This window comes from Podarcis gaigeae (genome assembly GCF_964106915.1).
Source record: "Podarcis gaigeae genome assembly, chromosome: 9".
In the NCBI taxonomy this organism is placed as follows: domain Eukaryota; kingdom Metazoa; phylum Chordata; class Lepidosauria; order Squamata; family Lacertidae; genus Podarcis; species Podarcis gaigeae.
Window position 1 is genome coordinate 45,321,792 of NC_139685.1, and position 18,720 is coordinate 45,340,511.

The window sequence follows — 18,720 nt, forward strand, 5'->3', positions numbered from 1 at the left end:
TCCTACTTTACCTTTAACAGGGAAAATAATCTAGTTTTCTTGGTTTTTGCAAATTTAATTGAAGACATTCAACAATCCATGGTTCGGAACTACAGAGACAAGTTTGAGCTAAGCGGAGAATTCCCTTCCCTTGAAACTAAGCAATACATTAGGGCAGTATCTCTCCCTTGAAGGATTTCCCCTTTTTTTAAGTAACTCACTGTTCACTATGCAGTTTATGTCTTGGGTTTTTTTTTTTTTACTGTTGGGCAAAGAGAATACACATCATAACAATTCTTTGACACCATTGCTAGAGTCAGTTCAGCAAAATCCCAAATAGATTTTAATTTCCTGTTTTAAAATCAAATGCACACAGGCCAAGACCCTTTCTTTTCTGGCTAACAGCCTTACGCAGATGTTAGGCAGCATCAACCCTGCTTATTAGATGTATATCTTATTTTAAAAGTACCTCTTAAACACGTATGGTCTTTCCAGTGTCTTCAATACTCCATGTTAGCACTATGGATTCCATGAATTACTTGGAAGTCAAGATGTAAGCCCCGAAGTTGTTACTACTGGCAGTGTAATGGGCTAAAGATTTTGTGTTAGCTGTGGTGGTTTGTTAACAACACAATCCAAAGGTGATTTTACCATGGTGGAAAGGGACCTGCTGGCTCAAAATTGGGGTCTTAAGTGGGTAGCCGGGATCCCAAAACAAAATCTGTTTCCTGCCTTGCAACAGTAAAAGCACTTTCCACACAGGCAAAGCCAACCCTGGACTCAGTCCAAAATCTTCAGCTGTAATTGGCTCAACTGCCCATCTGTGTCACAGGGCCTCTGGTCGCCATTCCGACTCCTGCACTAATTCGAAGGGTTGCTATGCAACGTTGACAAAGTTACTTGGGTCACAGACGGAGTACGAAAAGGAAGTTGTTCAAGAGAATGAGGGGAAAGTAAGAGACAGGCACCTGAAAGGAGGAAAAGGGGGGACCTGGCATTGAACATGGGTGGGAAAAGACCTTAGGTTGGGCAGATGAGCCACAGTCCTTCATGCATGGAGAAGAGAAGACTTCTCATTTCCTACCTACTTTTGAGGGCTGCCTTCCCACTTGGTAACCTGGCATTAAGAGGAAACAGCTTTGTCCCTGTTCACATTCCCTCCCATAAGACCTTCAGGGTTTCAAAAGGGATTAAGGTTTACAGCTGCTATTGTGGCTTTGCCAGCTTTGGTGATTGTGGGTTGACAGCACATTCCTAGGCATATTAAGTTGAAGGCGGATTCTCCTGAGTTCAACATGACATGGGGACTAAAAGCAGATTGAGGTCTCTCAATTCTGGTTGGGACTGTGGTAGCCTAGGGAATTCTTGCTGCCCATAAAGGTAAAGGTAAAGGTAAAGGTAAAGGTACCCCTGCCCGTATGGGCCAGTCGTGTCCGACTCTAGGGTTGTGCGCCCATCTCACTTAAGAGGCCGGGGGCCAGCGCTGTCCGGAGACACTTCCGGGTCACGTGGCCAGCGTGATGAAGCTGCTCTGGCGAGACAGCACCAGCGCAGCACACGGAAACGCCGTTTACCTTCCCGCTATAAAGTGGTACCTATTTATTTACTTGCACTTAGAGGTGCTTTCGAACTGCTAGGTTGGCAGGAGCTGGGACTGAAAGATGGGAGCTCACCCCGCCGCGAGGATTTGAACTGCCAACCATACGATCGGCAAGTCCTAGGCACTGAGGTTTTACCCACAGCGCCACCTGCGTCCCTCTTGCTGCCCATAATGTTCTGCAAATAAACTTCTTCCCAAACAACTTCACTGTGAAGCAGAGAGGAAATTGGCACTTTCTCCCCTGAATAGGGCAGCTTCAACACAGCAAAGGTTGCAAGCTCAATAGCGCTTCTAAGGTTGACCAGTCTTGCCTCAATTTACTCAGGAATGAGACATAATCCAGTGCAAGTTCAGGAATATTTTAATTAGCTAACACCAGTGCTATAGTCCTTTACATGTTCAAAATGTAATGGGTCCTACACTACCAAGGTTTGGTCATTCAGCACATCTTTAATTGCAATATTGAAAAAACACCCTATTGTGTGTGATACCCTTTTGGCCCACGTCGTTCAAATACAGAATAACCATGCTACAATGAGGGCAATTGCTCTAGCAAAGGTCTTCAAATAAAGATCTGCATTTTTTACAGAATCAGTCCTCCAAACCAGGGGACGGCAAAAACATAAAGCATGCCTCAAATTTAAGTAGCCATGTTTTTTGTTGGTTTGTTTGTTTCTTCTTCTAATATCACAGCGAGGTGTTTAATGGCAAAAGTGTCTTTCGACGAGAGTTGAAAATAAAACCATTAGTTCTCCGTTCATAAATAACCACCCCCCTGAAGTCTTCAGAAGCCCATTTTAAAAGGCCACTGCATAAACACAGTACATCTTTTTAAATATAAAAAACCAACCACACACCCACACATCCAGCTACTTGCACCTATTTATAAAAGCCTGTCAGGATCTTCATTAAATGTGAAGTCACATACTAAAGACAGGTGATCTGAGGGGTAAGTGAAAGACGGTAGCCTGTTGGGTCCAATTTGCTCCTCAGTCAGGAGACTGAGAGCAGCATTCACGTTTAAGGCATGTTGTGAGTACCAGATGTAGTCGAGGGTGTGCCTGCACTCTCCAGAGGGTCGGATCTTCCACGTCGTATAGGGAGGTTCTGACAGTCCGTCTGCACTCAGCAGCTTGTAAGCGCTGTTTAGGTTCAGGCTAGAATTGGAGAATTCCTTGTACACCTCTTCGGTGGGCTCCGCGTTGAAATCGCCACAGACGATGAGAGGGACCTCTGCCTCTCGGGTGATCCTCTTCAGGTTCTCCAGAAGATCGGCCCCTTGCGCAGACCTAAATCTCTCCCAGCCATTGCGAGCTTTCAGATGAGTAACAGCAGTGCAGAACAGTTTGCCGGTTTCGTTACATTTCAGAATCTGAGCAATGGCGACTTGGTTGGTTTTCAGCTTCATGGCGGTCAGCCTGATGTTGGTGCTGTTGACGAGAGTGAACCTGTCCTTGAGGAAGAATAAGGCACAGCCGTCTGGCCCGTTGTTACATTCCACGTCTAAACATGGAGACCACGGTTTAGGGAAGAAAGTACATTGGTAGCCCAGCCGGCTGAGCAGAGGCTGGAAGGTGTCAAAGTAGTGGTCCACTTCCTGTAGGCACAAGATGTCTGGCTGATATGCCAGGATCTCTTCTAGAATGAGGCATTTCCTTTCTTCCCACCTCAGGGCTTCCATCGGGCACTGAATAAAGTTGTCCTTGCCTTCTCCAAGAGCTGGAAGGAAAACAATAAATCCACAGCATTATTTTCCCTTCCAAAACACACTTATGGGAAAACAAGTAGCCTATTCCATTAGTTAGAAAAGTGTTGCAATATAAGCCCACAAAAGTTGGAAATTATTTTTTACTAGCCAGCTAAGAGACTAGAAGCAGTTTAAGCATGTGATGAGATGTGTGTCTAAAGAGCACCTCAAGCTTCTAAAATACCCAGTACTCCTAAAGGTTTTCAACCTCCTGTTTTCTTTCTGCCATGAAATCATTCAAGGACCCTTACTAAAACAGAGTGAATACACCCCCCCCAAGGTTGTGTCTACCACATACTTATTTTTTTAAAATAAAATGGGTCAGAGTTCTGTAGCTTGCAAATGATGCAAGCTTAGCAAACTTACATGCTGCTCATTTCACAGAGCTACTTTCGATGCCCCCAGTTCTCCCCATGATTATGTATAGAGATAGAAACCCTGTCCTTTTGAACCCTTCCTCAGCAGACGCTGCCCATAGTTTTTCAAGTTTCAAAAATATTATATAAGCTGATGATGTTTAGATGCCACAGTCCAAGGTCAATACACCAAATTTTCCATGTTTTCTCTGCATGGATCACCTCGATTTTTGCCCATTATACTCTAGGACAGTGTTTCCCAACCTTGTGCCTCCAGATGTTTTTGGCCTACAACTCCCATCATCCCTGACCACTGGTCTTGCTAGCTAGGGATGATGGGAGTTGTAGGCCAAAAACATCTGGAGGCACAAGGTTGGGAAACACTGCTCTAGGAGAGCGATCAACTGTATTCTGTCTGTATTTTCCCAACCACAACCACATTTGGACTCTACAATGACTCAAGAATCAGGGTTTATACCTTGTGCAAGGATGTTCCACTGCATGACCCTAATAGGTCGGTGGCTTCTGGAAAAGCTGGTCCTCAGGTTCACAAAGTCCCTCTGGAACCGGGCAGGACGTTTCTGAAGAACCATCTGGCATTCTTCAAGCAGATCCTTGGGATCAATGGGATCCAAGAAGTCAGGATCCGTTTGTTCCAAGTATTCCTGGTGTTTGGAGACAGCACCAGTACTCAGAGTCTTTGCAAGAGCACTATATAGCCTGCTGGTACTGTTGCCCATGGAATAAACTGAAAACGAAGCAAAGAAGAGGCAAATTGATCAGTAAATGCCCATCCCTGATTAGCTAACACAGAGCAAGGTTTTCTGCACATAAATCAAAGCAAATGAATTCACCACTGCACTTTCCTCCATAATGCAATATATGTGACCCAAGAACCAGTACAGGACCAGAAGGTTCATATCCCCATGCCGCCATGAAGCTCACTGGGTGGCCTTGGGCCTGTCCCCATCTTTTAGCTTAATCTACATCTCAGTGTTGTTGAAAGGATAAAACAGGCAGAAAATTCTTGGCCCAGCTGCTCCCCTTGCCCCACAGTTCCCATCATGTGATGGGGAGAACAAGACAAATCCATTGGCACAGCCTCTCTCTTCTCCTGTAGATGATTGAGAACCCTGACTCCACCCCCGCTGCTGCAGACAGGCCCCCAAATGGGGTGGTTTTTGTTTTTTTGCAGGAATGACAAGGGGGCATGCAGGAGGGCCAGAGCCAAGGGGCTCATCCCAGTTCCCCACCTCCTACAATGGGCAACCGAGCCAGATGGACAGGGTATAAATAATAAAAGTACTATTTGGGGTGGGGAGCAGAGAGCAACTGAACAGGGCTTTTGTGACTACCTAGGGATGCTGCCCCCCCCCAATTTTTTTTCTCTGTTCAAGGTTTCTGAAGCCCAATTATGAGTAGCTCTGAACAGTGGCATAGCGTGGGTTGTCAGCACCCGGGGCAAGGCAAGTAATTTGCGCCCCCTAACCCGTGGATTTTAGCACGCCCCCCCAGATGTTGCGCCCGGTGCGGCCGGCCCCCCCTGCATCCCCCACGCGACCCCACTGGCTCTGAAACTGCTTCTACTTTTACACCACAAGTTATTTCTGTGGTTACTATGTAGTTCAAAGTTTAACACATCAAACGGAAAATAAAATTCAGGCAAGCTTTTATATAAGCATAATGTTAATCCCGTTGGGTTGCTTCACAAACACACCCTGATTCAAAAGGCTTCCCACTCTTTTACGTAACTAGAGATGCGATGTACTGGGGTTTTTAAGGCACACCAGAACAAAGAAATCCAGAACAGGTGTTGCAGAGCGGCAGAGGCAGATATTAAGTTCAGTTCAGTAAGTTTATTGTGCTAGCCGAAGGCCATAACGAAAGCACAGAAACACAAACCATTTCAAATGCAAAATATAAAGCAAGGCATCTACTAAATCAAACAGAAGCATCAATTTCTAGTGATACTGTAACCAGAGATCTTCCACCACCACACCAAGTGTATTTCAGATTTAGACTTCTCAATCCCACTTACAGTTCACGGCTATTTTCTCCTATTCCTTCCCCCTAATCTTCCTTGCTGCCAACACAAAAAGGGCCACTTTTATGAGTCACTAATATGTTGGAGTCACTCATTAATCACTGAACCCACTCCATTGGGAAATGGCTGCTTCCTTGAACAAACAAAGGTTTTAGAAAGCAACTCCTTGGGTCAGCATATAAGGGGCAAAATAACAAATAATGAATAACACCTTCTACTTGCAACTGCCTGCATATACACCGTCTAGCAGTTATTAAGACACTAGCTACAGACATGGAAACCTTTCAAGCAAGATATATTTTCTTCCAGTCCTGCCATGCCTTCGTTTTCCAGAGTAACTTGAGCAGGTGATTCTTAATGCTTCCCTCAAGGGTAGATCTCATTGTTAAAAAGCCACCAAGAGCGTATTAACTTTACAACAAGGTCAACAACAGATAAAGGAGTGCCCCACTCCCCTCACCAAGCTAAATGTGTGCAGTTTCCCCTCTTTAAAACTTGTAAACCTCAGCTCACAATTTTAGGGGTTTTAAACTTTATATCTCACAGTCTGACCAAGTCACAAGAAACTGCTAGTTTCCTCTTCTCTCCCCCCCCCCTCTCCCTCTCTGTGTTCTTTTTACTCAAATCCAAAAATGACTTTATTGCATTGCTGGGTTTTTCTGCCAGACTGCATACTGCAACTACTTATGCTAGAAATAGCAAGCGACCCCAAAGTGTGGCAAAACAAACATAGAAGAGCAAGCACTTCTCAGTAAACTGTCTGGTTCCTTACGTAATCGCCCGTGCTTGCCAGGTTTTGCAATGCCTGACTTGACTTCCCACCACCATAGGAAGGCCAAATCGGTCACAAATGTCCTGTGCTGACCATTGCTGCATCATTGATATTTCGCAAACGGAGGGACAAAAGCTGTGACTACTGCTGCCTTTCATTGTTACCCACTAAGGAAAAGGGGAGGGGGAGGGAAAGAGGAAAGGATGCCTCTGGAAGAAAAGAAATTTGCCTAACAGGACGTTTTTACCAATTAAGGCTGTGCAGGAAGGTTAAGAGCTCTGACTTTCAAAGACAAGTTGAGTTAAGGGGGGGGGGGCGCGGAAGTGTGAACCCAGCGATCCGGAGTTACTGCACAAAAAGCACTACAGCATACTAACATACTAGCAATGCATTTTAAATTTGTTATCTGAAAACAAGTTAGTTTCGTTTACTTGATTTCTCAGCAACATCATTTCAATTCTGAGAATAAGTGTGTAAGATTGCTCTGCTGAGTTCTATGGGACTTACTCCCTGTTAAGTGAGCACAGGGTTGCCGCTTGACTTCCCCCCATAAAATCAAAAGATGCAAGCAATTTTGGAATTTTCTTCTTGCATATTAACAGCACAGCCTTGAATTAAAATCACGCTAAGTCATAGGGGCCTCAAATCGCAATCACAGCACCCTTCAAATAGGAAAGGCAAATCTCGCTGCCGATTTATAACCATATTTCCAAAGACATGACCAGGCTGGTCTCCTTTGTTACTCTATTCCTGTCCCAACAGTTGCTAGACAAAGGTTAAAACTATGTGAAGTAGAAATGCAAACGAACATCCACACAAACTCGTAAACACTTCGAGGGTTTCTAGAGTTCTGTTAGTCTCAAGCACTAGGCTTTGCAATACATCTCTAATGAAAACACAACATTGAACGAGGCCGTTAATCTTGCATACACACCTGAAAAGCCGGAAGAATGCATCAACGTGCGGAATAAACAACTCTAATGGTGAATCTCGCACAGAACAGCCAGCCTCTGACGTCACGTGAGCAGTCTCTCTTTCTGTTAACCTTGCCCTCTGGCGACACCTAGTGGCCCCTTACAAAATTGCGTCCGATGGAACTTCCATTGTCACAATTAACCCCTAGCAATTCTAGAAAAGACGAGATTTTGAAAATCTGCCCTTGCACGGCAAGTCAACGCCGCTGCATGCTGAAGCGCTGGTCACGAGACCAAAGGAGGCTACCCCGTGGTAGCTTAGCTGCATGAAGCTCTGGTCAGTGGCATAGCGTGGGTTGTCAGCACCCGGGGCAAGGCAAGTAATTTGCGCCCCCTAACCCGTGGATTTGCGCCCCCTAACCCGCGGATTTGCGCCCCCAAACCCTAACCCCCAGATGTTGCGCCCGGTGCGACCGGCCCCCCCTGCACCCCCCATGCTACGCCACTGGCTCTGGTGTCAATGCAAAGTGGTTGTTGTTGGTTTTTTTTGGGGGGGGGAAACGCTATTTTCGTTCCCTCGCCCACTCAATAATCCACCAGGAGATTGAAAAGTGTCGCCTGTGAAGAGAAAAAAACACACAGGCTGCACTTCACACTGGCCTCCTTGACAGGAAATGCACAGCTCCTGCTTGCTCTTTGTACCGTGCAACTGAGATCCCCCTGATTTATATAACAAGACAAGCACTCCTGCCCGTTAACGCCTTAGCAGTTCCCTTACGCAACCACTTTCTAGCATGCCTTTAGTGAGTAAGCAGATTTTCTATCATTATTGCCCTTTCAACTAAATTCCAGAAAGTTCACTGGCTCTTGCATGAGATGGTGCTTTATAGACTAATAAGAACATGTTAAAACTTTAGCAACACACCTAGGCTTGGAATGTGCACTCTGGAGAGGGAATTGCTGGTTCACAGCACAACTCCAGACACATCTGCTCAGAAGCAAGCCCCACTCAGTTCAAGGGGCCCCAGGAAAGTCGGTACAGAGTCCCAGCATTTTAATGTCTTCAACTTTTCAAATATGAGATGGCACTTTTGACCTACTTCAGCAGTGTGTGTGTGTGTGTGTGTGTGTGTGTGTGTGTGTGTTTGTGTGTATCCTTCTCTCTCCTCTGCATTTCTCCATCTTCCTTCCAGTCCTACACAGGAAGCTGCCTTTCAGTCAGATCATTGGTCCATCTAGCTCAGAATGACCTGCACTGACTGGCAGAAGTCCTACCTGCAAGAGATTGAACCCAGAACCTTCTGCACGCAAAGCAGATAGTCCACTGCTGAGCTACCAGTCCTTCCCCAAAGTTACAAAGCTCCTTCACTTCTATTTTTATACACCCACCACAAAATGACCCAAAACTTAGCAGCGATCCACTCTGGGAAAGTGGAAAAGCCACTTGTGGGTCCCAACTCAAGAGCTGAAGACTAGTGACCTAAATGGCGGGCTGCTTTTTTCTGATCAGGGAAAGTGATGAAGGAACTTTGAGGACCTACTGGGGTTCCCTAGAAGCCAAGACTATACATAGCATTCCATACAGCAGGTATTAACTCCAGTTAGGGCCTCTTTATTTAACTTGGCCTTGTTGGTTCCCAATGCCAGTCGTTACAAGTTCTGATTTATTTGGTCTACTGACTGCACTTGCATTTTAATTTTATTGCATTTGTGCTGTAATGTTTTATACTGCAGTTTATATTGCTACTGCAATGCTGCCTGGAGAAGCTTTCAAGACAGGCAGTATATAAAATATTGAATCAGTAAAGAGACAGTATGTGCATAGTACTATCCCAGCTTGTTTGCATTGCTGAAGTAACCCTGAAAGGTATAAACTGCTTACTACCCTGGGTGCCTGCAATGGGTTGTTCCCAAAGTACAGTGGTACCTCGTGTTAAGTAATTAATTCATTCCGGAGGTCCGTTCTTAACCTGAAACTGTTCTTAACCTGAAGCACCACTTTAGCTAATGGGGCCTCCTGCTGCTGCCGTGCTGCCGGAGCCCGATTTCTGTTCTCATCCTGAAGCAAAGTTCTTAACCCGAGATACTATTTCTGGGTTAGCGGAGTCTGTAACCTGAAGCATATGTAACCTGAAGCGTATGTAACCTGAGGTATCACTGTACATTGCAAAGCAAATGACAACAGAAAAAACAACCAATCCTGTAGTTCTGAAACATCTTGTGCGTGTTGCCTGGACATTCTCATCTGTGCTTCTCCCTCATTATCTTTTGCCTGCCTCCTTCCCTTTGTGCAGAGTCCGTAGTTAATATACACATTTTCTGGCAGCAACAGTCCAAAGAGGATCTTTGGAGCAACAACACAAACAGGATTGCACACAGTAGCACAACTGTCATTCCTCCCCTCCTCAGACCAAGATTTTGCTTTTGTAACTGCAGGTAACAGGATCATGCTGAATCACCCTGAGTTGCTGCAATATCTTGGGGATGTTTTTCTCCCATTTGGTGTAGCCACACAACCTGCAACCAGAATCCAATCCGTTTTCTGCAAATCATGGTGCTCAGCTCAATCATACAAATGGACACAAATCTGACATAAGAAATGGCAATATTCAAAAGCCAGGGGTGTGTGTGTGGGGGAGGGGCGTTTCAACCTCCTAGGACAGTGTTTCCCAACCTTTTTTGGGCAAAGGCACACTTGTTTCATGAAAAAAATCTCGAGGCACACCACCATTAGAAAATGTTTAAAAAATTAACTCTGTGCCTATATTGACTATATGCCGCTTGGGGCGGCAGCCTGTTGCCCGAAGCACAGGGAGCCCTACGGAGGGCTCCCCGTGCTTCCGGCGAGTGTCTGCAACCCTGCGCGCCCGGCAGGAGCTCCTGCCAGGCGCGCAAGGCTTGGGGCGGCAGCTTGTTGCCCGAAGCACAGGGAGCCCTACGGAGGGCTCCCTGTGCTTCGGGCGAGTGTCTGCAACCCTGCGCGCCCGGCAGGAGCTCCTGCCAGGCGCGCAAGGCTTGGGGCGGCAGCCTGTTGCCCGAAGCACAGGGAGCCCTACGGAGGGCTCCCCGTGCTTCGGGCAAGTGTCTGCAAGCCTTGCGCGCCCGGCAGGAGCTCCCGTCGGGCGCGCAAGGCTTGGGGCGGCAGCCTGTTGCCCGAAGCACAGGGAGCCCTACGGAGGGCTCCCCGTGCTTCGGGCGAGTGTCTGCAAGCCTTGCGCGCCCGGCAGGAGCTCCTGCCAGGCGCGCAAGGCTTGGGGCGGCAGCCTGTTGCCCGAAGCACAGGGAGCCCTACGGAGGGCTGCCCGTGCTTCGGGCGAGTGTCTGCAAGTCTTGCGCGCCCGGCAGGAGCTCCTGCCAGGCGCGCAAGGCTTGGGGCGGCAGCCTGTTGCCCGAAGCACAGGGAGCCCTACGGAGGGCTGCCCGTGCTTCGGGCGAGTGTCTGCAACCCTGCGCGCCCGGCAGGAGCTCCTGCCAGGCGCGCAAGGCTTGGGGCGGCAGCCTGTTGCCCGAAGCACAGGGAGCCCTACGGAGGGCTCCCTGTGCTTCGGGCGAGTGTCTGCAACCCTGCGCGCCCGGCAGGAGCTCCCGCTGGGCGCGCGAGGCTTGGGGCGGCAGCCTGTTGCCCGAAGCACGCGGAGCCCTCCGGAGGGTGCCCCGTGCTTCGGGCGAGTGTCTGCAAGCCTTGCGCACCCGGCAGGAGCTCCCGTCGGGCGCGCGAGGCTTGGGGCGGCAGCCTGTTGCTCTAAGCACATGGAGCCCGCCTCCCTCCCACGGCACACCAGGCAAAGTCTCGCGGCACACTAGTGTGCCGCGGAACACCGGTTGGGAAACACTGTCCTAGGACAATCTTCATGAGACCTATGAGTTGCCTTCCTGGGGCAAATTAACTTTAAAGGAAGACTCCAATGTCTAACTGCTTAATTACTAATTCAAGAGGGTCTGTGGAATCACTTGTAGACTGGACTGGGGCAAAGGATTTGTAGGAAATTGTGTGTGCAAATTAGCTAACCAACGCCAGGGGTGCTTGAGTATCACCACCTGTACTTCTGTGCATTTTGTTTTTCTCTTGACATTGCTGTTTGTATTTCCCTCCTCCCCAAACCATATATACCTGTAACGTAGGGCAAAGTTTGTGCATCTGGTGGAGAAATTGGACTGAAGTCCACAAAAGCTTGCCAGGCTTTAAGGTGGCTAACATGGCTTCTCCCCTGGAAATAAACTGCTTGGGAAATGCTGCTGCATTGCAACACAGCACGGCTGCAGCAGCAGCTTCCCTCAGTAAGCAAAGCACAGCGATCTTCCTAAGAACATGCAAGTTGCCCTGATAGGAGTAGATTCCACATAGCTTGCTATCTGCTCTTCGTTTTGACATTATTATTACCACTTGCTTTGTTACAACTTGAGATCTGGGTAGCCACAGTTATGAGCAAGGCTCTAGAGGGGAACCTAGGAAATGAAAAAATCCACAACCGAGCTACTTCTATCTAACCTTGAGGCAAAAGAATTGGCCAGGCAAGTTGTGTAATCATGGCTATGTCAGCTACAGCAAGTCAATCAATAATGCTGATGCAACGACAGTAGATTCCGCACAGAATGCCAATCTTGACAGATCGACCCAGCACTCCTGCGCCCACACTGGCCACTTAACACATTGTGTTTAACACTGCAATCCTAAAAGCATGCTTGCTCGTAAGTAATTACAGCTGAGCCCCTAGTAAGTGGGCCTAGGCTGGCAATCTAAGTCATACCTATAATATGCTATGTATATAAACACACACACAAACCTCAAGTTGCAATCAGTTCAACAGCATTTCCGGATAAGGGTGCAACTCTAAACCTGAACATGCTGGTCCCAAGCATCAGGGATTGCCAGGGGATGACAGAATGTCCCAAGGATGGGCTTGCCCTCCTAATGAACATTGGACCATAAGGAGATTCTCTAAAACAGGCATAGGCAAACTCGGCCCTCCAGATGTTTTGGGGCTACAACTCCCATAATCCCTAGCTAACATTACCAGTGGTCAGGGATGATGGGAGTTGTAGTCCCAAAACATCTGGAGGGCCAAGTTTGCCTATGCCTGATCTAAAACCCTGGAACCAATCAGGAATCTCTCTCTGTTTTGTGGATCTTACTGGGCCCAATTGGATCCCAGCCATACAACAATTTGGCTGGATGCAGTATCTTAAACCTAAGAGCATTCCTTAAGTCACACTCAAGAGTAGACCCAAATAAAAAATGGACATGAGTTCATCGTGGCTAAGTGATTTCAGTGAGTCTGTTCCAAGTACATTTTCGTCACATACCACTCCCGTGTGTGTTTTTAAGGAAAAAAAAGCAAATCCATTGCTTCCTGTCTGAAATTGAAATGCTGTATTGCACTTTTGTCTCATCCTCTCCCCCTCACATGCTTTCACAATGAGCAACTCATGTTCCACAAAACCAAATCACAAGACCTCTGCAGATTTCAAAGGGTTTCATGGGTTTTGAGCGTGAAGATAATAAATCTAGGGAGATGTTAGGATATTGACGTATCTCTAAAACACCTCTTGGTTAGTCCGAGGACCAGACAACATCCTCTTGTACCAGGTCAGGCTATTCAATTGGACCATTGATTCCAGCATTGTCTACAGAGATCACAGCATCTCAGGCAGACCACCTTTCTCGTCACTGCCAGATACTTTTAAAACTTGATATGCTAAAGACTGAACCTGTGATCTTCTGCTTGCAGAACATATACCTTATCACTGAGATATGGCCATGGCCATAGTGATCTGATGATTTATAACAGAGGGAAATAAGGAAGGAGGATAAGAAGCATAGGCTGATCCACAGTTCTCAAACTAAGGTAGTTCAAATGGATACAGGCAGGACTCCTCTGCAGTTACGTAAATGGCACTATGATTGCAGCTTTACTGCAGATTTTCCAACCCTCTTCTCTTACATCATTTGTGAGAAAAAGTGGCAAATTCATCAGGGCAAAAAACCTTCCTTGCCAGCAATGTGGGTGAGAAAATGAAAAGAAGCCTTAGCTCCAAATAGCTAGGTTTTCTCAAGTATGACTCAACTTCGGGGGAGGGGGGACGACAACTAAGAAACTTTCCAAACCTAAGTTACAAAAGAGGCAGACTTCCATAAAAATGATGAAAAACTGCATACATGGATTCAGGGCACTCCTCTTTTTCTGAGAATGTTAGCGGCCAAAATGTGGGTCCATTTTAACATTACAAAGACCCACATTTCAGCAACGGAGTGAAGTGACAGCCCACAAGCAGATGTTATGCTCTTTGCCAAAAGGGTCCCTAAATTCTCGAGGGTGACCCTGAGTAACTTCTTGATAGAGGTACAGTAAGCCCACAACCGACACCCATTTAACTTGTGTGCATTCACCTTCGTTTGTGTGGCAAAGGAAAAATAAAAACAGAAAGGGGCAGGATTCTTGGGGAAATGATTCTGGCAATCCCACCCGCCATTGAACCCAATGGGTTTTGACTATATGCGATTCTGGCTGCAGGGGAGATCCCTGGAACATAATCCCTGCGTAAGTTGTGGGCTTACTGTACACAGAACACAACTTTCTGAGGATCACAAGATGAAAGAATGCTGTTGCCCTTGAGTCCTACTTGAAAGATTTCCATTGGCATCTGGCTGGCCAATGCTAGAACCAGCATACAGGATCAGATGGGCCTTTGGCTGAATTCAGCAATGATCTTCTTATATTAGATGCATTCTCAGTGAATGATTGAGGTACCCTAAGAAGCTTACCAACACCTAGACCCAAGCAGGTTAAAGAGAACCCAAGATCTTTCTGCTTAGCTTGAATGTTACTGGCTTAGCTGGCATTAGTTAGCACTAAAAGGTGGGGGAATCTTCTGAATTGCAAATGGAGGCTGCAATCATATACACACTGATCCACAATGAACTTAATAGGGCTTATTTCTGTGCAGACATGCATGCAGAGGGCTGCATCGAAAGCCTTTTAAAAAGGTTCCATTGATGGTTGTGAGATTTTATTGTTGAACTCCAACTTCCATCATCCCTGACCAACTGGGGCTGATGGAAACTGTAGTCCAAAACACTGGCAGAGGAAGAGGAGTGCGGGGGGAGCCCACTGCCCTCGGCAGCACAATCCCGACGGGGTGCCATCGCGGCTGCCTCCCCCCCCGGCCACACTGGGCGCCAAACCCCTACGGGTGGGGCACCCCGCCCCCAGGACATGAGCCCCGCCCCTACAGTGTGCCCCGCCCCCAGGACGCACACCAGTCCCGTCACCACCTGCTATCTGCCCCCCGGTGCCAGAGCATGAAGCTCCGCCACTGGTCCAAAATAGGGAATGCTGAGCTAGATGAATTGTAGGCCAACAACAGCTGCAGTGATGGAAACAGGAGCATCTCCTGTGCTTGCGTACACTTTGCCCCATCCAAGATATCCTAATGTACATTGGACTGTCCCTGTAGGCAGATTACTATCAGACAAACTATTTCTTGCTCAGCTTTCATGTAGACCATCTGATAGGCTGATGAGCTAAGAAACAGTAGTAAGGGAAGTGAAAGGTAGATACTTGTTGTGAAGCAGATTTTCAAGCAGTCTCGGTTCATCGTAATTTATATAGTGCAATTGTGGAACGCTCCTGCTCTCACTCCTCAATTTAAATACCAAGAATGCCAATAAGAACCTAAGAGCAGTCCTGCTGAGTCAAACCAAAGGTCCATCTTAAATCTAGTAGAAAAACCAGAGACCTCTAGGAAGGAAATTCACAAGCAGGACATGATGCCAAGAGACATAAGAAATTGAGAAGAGCCTGCAGGATCAGGCCATTGGCCTATCTAGTCAGTGGCCAACTAGACGCTTATGGGAAGTCCACCAACAGGATTTAAATGCAACAGCACTCTCCCCTTTGTGTGGTTTCCAGCACACTGCCTCTGGAAGTGCAGGTAGAACATGGCTTTATCCTCCATAAATTTGTCTAGTCCTTTAAAAAAATCCATACAAGCTGGCAGGCCATCATTGCCTCCTGTGGGAAGGAGTTTCATAGTTTAACTATGTGCTGTGAGAAGTACTTTCTGCTGTCTGTCCTGAATCTTCCAACATTCAGCTGCACTGGACGTTCTAGTGTTATCTATGAGAGAGTAAAATTCCTCTGTCCACTTTCTCTACCCCCTCGTGTGTAATTTGATACACCTTCATCATGCCTCTTCTTACTCGCCTTATCTCTAAACTGAAGAGCCACAGGCCCTGTAAACTTTCACCATAGGGGAAGTTGCTCCACCCCCTCAAACATTTTGGTTGACCTTTTCTGATCCTGTTCCATCTCTGCATTTTTAGCAAATACTTTTAACAACCCGTAGTGAGCAGTGGCTTTCAAGTCGAGACGAATTTCAGTTCCTTAAAACCATTAATCATTGTGCACATGGAAAGGGTGACACGCTGAGCACAAATGAGCTGGCAAACTACAGCAGAGGGGAACACGTCTCGAAAATGTTCTCCGAAGCATCACATTACTTTTTACAACCCAAATGTGCACCTACACTCAGGTATGGCACCGTAGATTTCCTCAGCGTCGTTTTGAAAATTAAACAAAAATATTTTCTGCGGGGAAGGAGATAAAGAGCAGGATATGGCATAGTGCTTTTCCCTGGGCACAAATACGTCTAGCAACGATTAATAGGAACTCTGGCATAGTTAGAGGGGAAATATGCAAAAAGCACTCCTTGAAATCCCCAAGCAGCACATGCTTTTCTCAGAGCAGAGGTAACTTGGAGAATTAATCAAGGATGTGAAAACTTATTTCAACAAGGTGGTAAAACAGAGTGCTGTCTACAGGGTATGCAATATATGCCTGGCATAAGATCCCATTCACTGACTTTCTGGAAGCAGCAGCTTTTAATGAATCAGCTGCCAGTTTAAGGCTGTCTTGAGTTCATTTACTTAATAAATAAGGCTGACGGCTGGCTCCTCATTAATAATATATATATTAAATAAATCAGAAGCCTTGTATCTAGCTTGTGTCCAGCCTTCAACCAAGACAAAAGCAGAGCAAAATGTACTTTGGATAAGCCTTTTTTTTTTCTTTAAAAGAAACCATCCCAGAGCTTAGCATAGTGGAAAGCGTGGTAGACCGTGGGTTCCACAGATCTGGCTTGGAAAACTCACTTCAAGCTATCCATGGGTACAACGGAACTGTGACCTACCTCACAAGGCTACTGTAAGGATTGATAAGATACAGACAAATGATGACGACACTTACCGTGAGCCTTAGAGGTAAGGAGACGAACACTACGCAGGAGACGAACTCGTTAGACTACCTGTACCCCTTTAGCAACCAGCTCTCGACCGATCAGCCCCCACCCCGCGTCTTTATTAGAACGTCCGAAACCCAGCGTTCCATCCACGGAACGTTCGGTGCCTACAGGGTTCCAGGCACTCACCTGCTTGGGAATTCGCAGCCCCCGAGCTTACAGCCGCAGAGCAGCCGTAGTGAGGGGCGGCGGTGACGGCGGCGGAAGATGCAAGGATGGCAGGCGGGGAGAGGGCTCTCTTGACTGGAGCCGGAGACCGGAGCAGCAGCGTCGAGGAGGTGGCGGAGGAAGGCGCGCAGCAGAGGTTGGAGAGGGCCGAGCACAGGGACCGAGCGGGGCTCTGATACATAATAACGCCGCCCTCGGGGAACCGGGCGAGTACAACCGGACAACCGGGGAAACGAGCCCCCTGGAGAGAATGAGGTCACAAGCTCGAGCGGAGCTGCCGCGCAGCCTTACGGAGACGGAGGAACAGGCGCGCACGAGCACTCACACACACCCTCGGGGAACGAGGAGCAGCAGGGGAATCCCAGCAGGGCGGCAGCTCACACCAGCCTCCTCAGCACAAGCACGCGGACGCCGCTCACTGCCGCAGACGGGAGCTCAAGCCGGCACAAGGCAAGGCTCACGCCTTCAGCCGGCACTGACGCAACGGGCAGCTCCAAAGCGCAAAAGAGGGGGGGGAGCGCGCGGGAAGCTCAAGCCTCCTGCCCGCAGAAGAGTAGCTCTTCCTCCCACGTTCAGTTCAAGAGACGAGGTGGATGCTGGTGGAAGCCGGTGCAAAAAACGCCGGCAGAGGGACTCTGGAACCCAGGCAAGACTGAGTTGACTGTGCGAGCTCCCCCCGCGCACTGCATGGTATGCCCCAGTTGTACATCCCTCCCTCTCTCCCCCGCCGCGCCAGGGTTCCCAGCAAGCGGTTTCTCTTGGCTGACGTCACCATGGACGTCACTTCGCGAGCGGGGGCAGGGGGCGTTGGCGGGAGCCGCCTCCGAGTCAACTGCGTTGCTGCGGCTGGAGCAGGGGCGGCCTCGTTGTCCCCCCCTCCGCGCAGTGATGCCCCCGCCCTTGTCTCCTGGTTCATTTCACGCCTCGCTCCCCCGCTTTCCTGCGCGGGGGGGGGGGGCAGCGTTTGTCAGAGCAGGTTACAAGACTAGGCTGAAGAAGAGCCCTGTGGGGTCCTCCGGCTTAAAAGTCGCACCCGGCGCGGCGTCCTGCTTGTCCCCGCAGTAACCCGCCGGGCGCCTTTGCATAAGAAACAGGACGTGCTAAGCAAGCAACCGCCCTTCCGATTCCTCCCCGTTGTATGGCAGAGAGGCAGTGCGGTGTAGTGGTTAGACGTTACAGTGCCTCGCTAGGACTTGGGAGGCCAGGGTACAACTCCACGCTTCTTAGGCCCTATCCTATCTCTTAGGACTGTTAGGATCAAGCCAACATCCTGTTCTCACAGTGGCCAACCAGATGCCTGTGGGAAACTGGCAAGCAGAAGATGAGCAAAAGAGCATTTGGCACCCCCCAGCTGGTATTTAGAATAATAATAATAATAATAATAATAATAATAATAATAATAATAATAATTTATTATTTATACCTTGCCCAACTGGCTGGGTTTCCCTAGCCACTCTGGGCGGCTTCCAACAGAACACTAAAATACAATAACCTATTAAACATTGAAAGCTTCCCTAAACAGGGCTGCCTTCAGATGTCTTCTAAAAATTTGGTAGTTATTTTTCTCTTTGACATCTGAAGGGAGGGCGTTCCACATGGCAGGCGCCACTACCGAGAAGGCCCTCTGCCTGGTTCCCTGTAACTTGGCTTCTCGCAGCCAGGGAACCGCCAGAGGGCCCTCGGCGCTGGACCTCAGCATCCGGGCAGAACATTGGGGATGGAGACGCTCCTTCAGGTATACTGGACCGAGGCCGTTTAGGGCTTTAAAGGTCAGCACCAACACTTTGGAGGTAGTGATTAGTAGCCATGAATTTGTCTAATCTTTTAAAGCCATCCAAGTTGC

At 48.0% G+C, this 18,720-nt stretch overlaps 1 protein-coding gene and 1 long non-coding RNA gene across 4 annotated transcripts in view; both read right to left on the minus strand.

Annotated features, from left to right (window-relative positions):
* The window catches only part of LOC310852612, a 280,641-nt gene that overhangs the window by 10,906 nt on the left and 251,015 nt on the right, over nucleotides 1-18,720 (minus strand). The gene's annotated exons all lie outside the window — the stretch shown is intronic.
* NOCT (nocturnin) lies at nucleotides 1,923-17,563 on the minus strand. Of its 3 annotated transcripts, none has more exons than XM_083755857.1 (3): nucleotides 16,839-17,563; nucleotides 4,161-4,430; nucleotides 1,923-3,298 (listed from the first exon to the last, which is right to left on the minus strand). In XM_083755857.1, exons 1-3 carry the CDS (start codon nucleotides 17,056-17,058, stop codon nucleotides 2,463-2,465), a joined length of 1,326 nt encoding a protein of 441 aa, XP_083611983.1. In that variant the 5' UTR covers nucleotides 17,059-17,563; the 3' UTR covers nucleotides 1,923-2,462. The 3 variants fall into 3 exon arrangements, with proteins under 3 accessions (XP_083611983.1, XP_083611985.1, XP_083611984.1); XM_083755859.1 differs by lacking the exon at nucleotides 16,839-17,563 and adding an exon at nucleotides 16,658-16,725; XM_083755858.1 differs by lacking the exon at nucleotides 16,839-17,563 and adding an exon at nucleotides 7,433-7,741.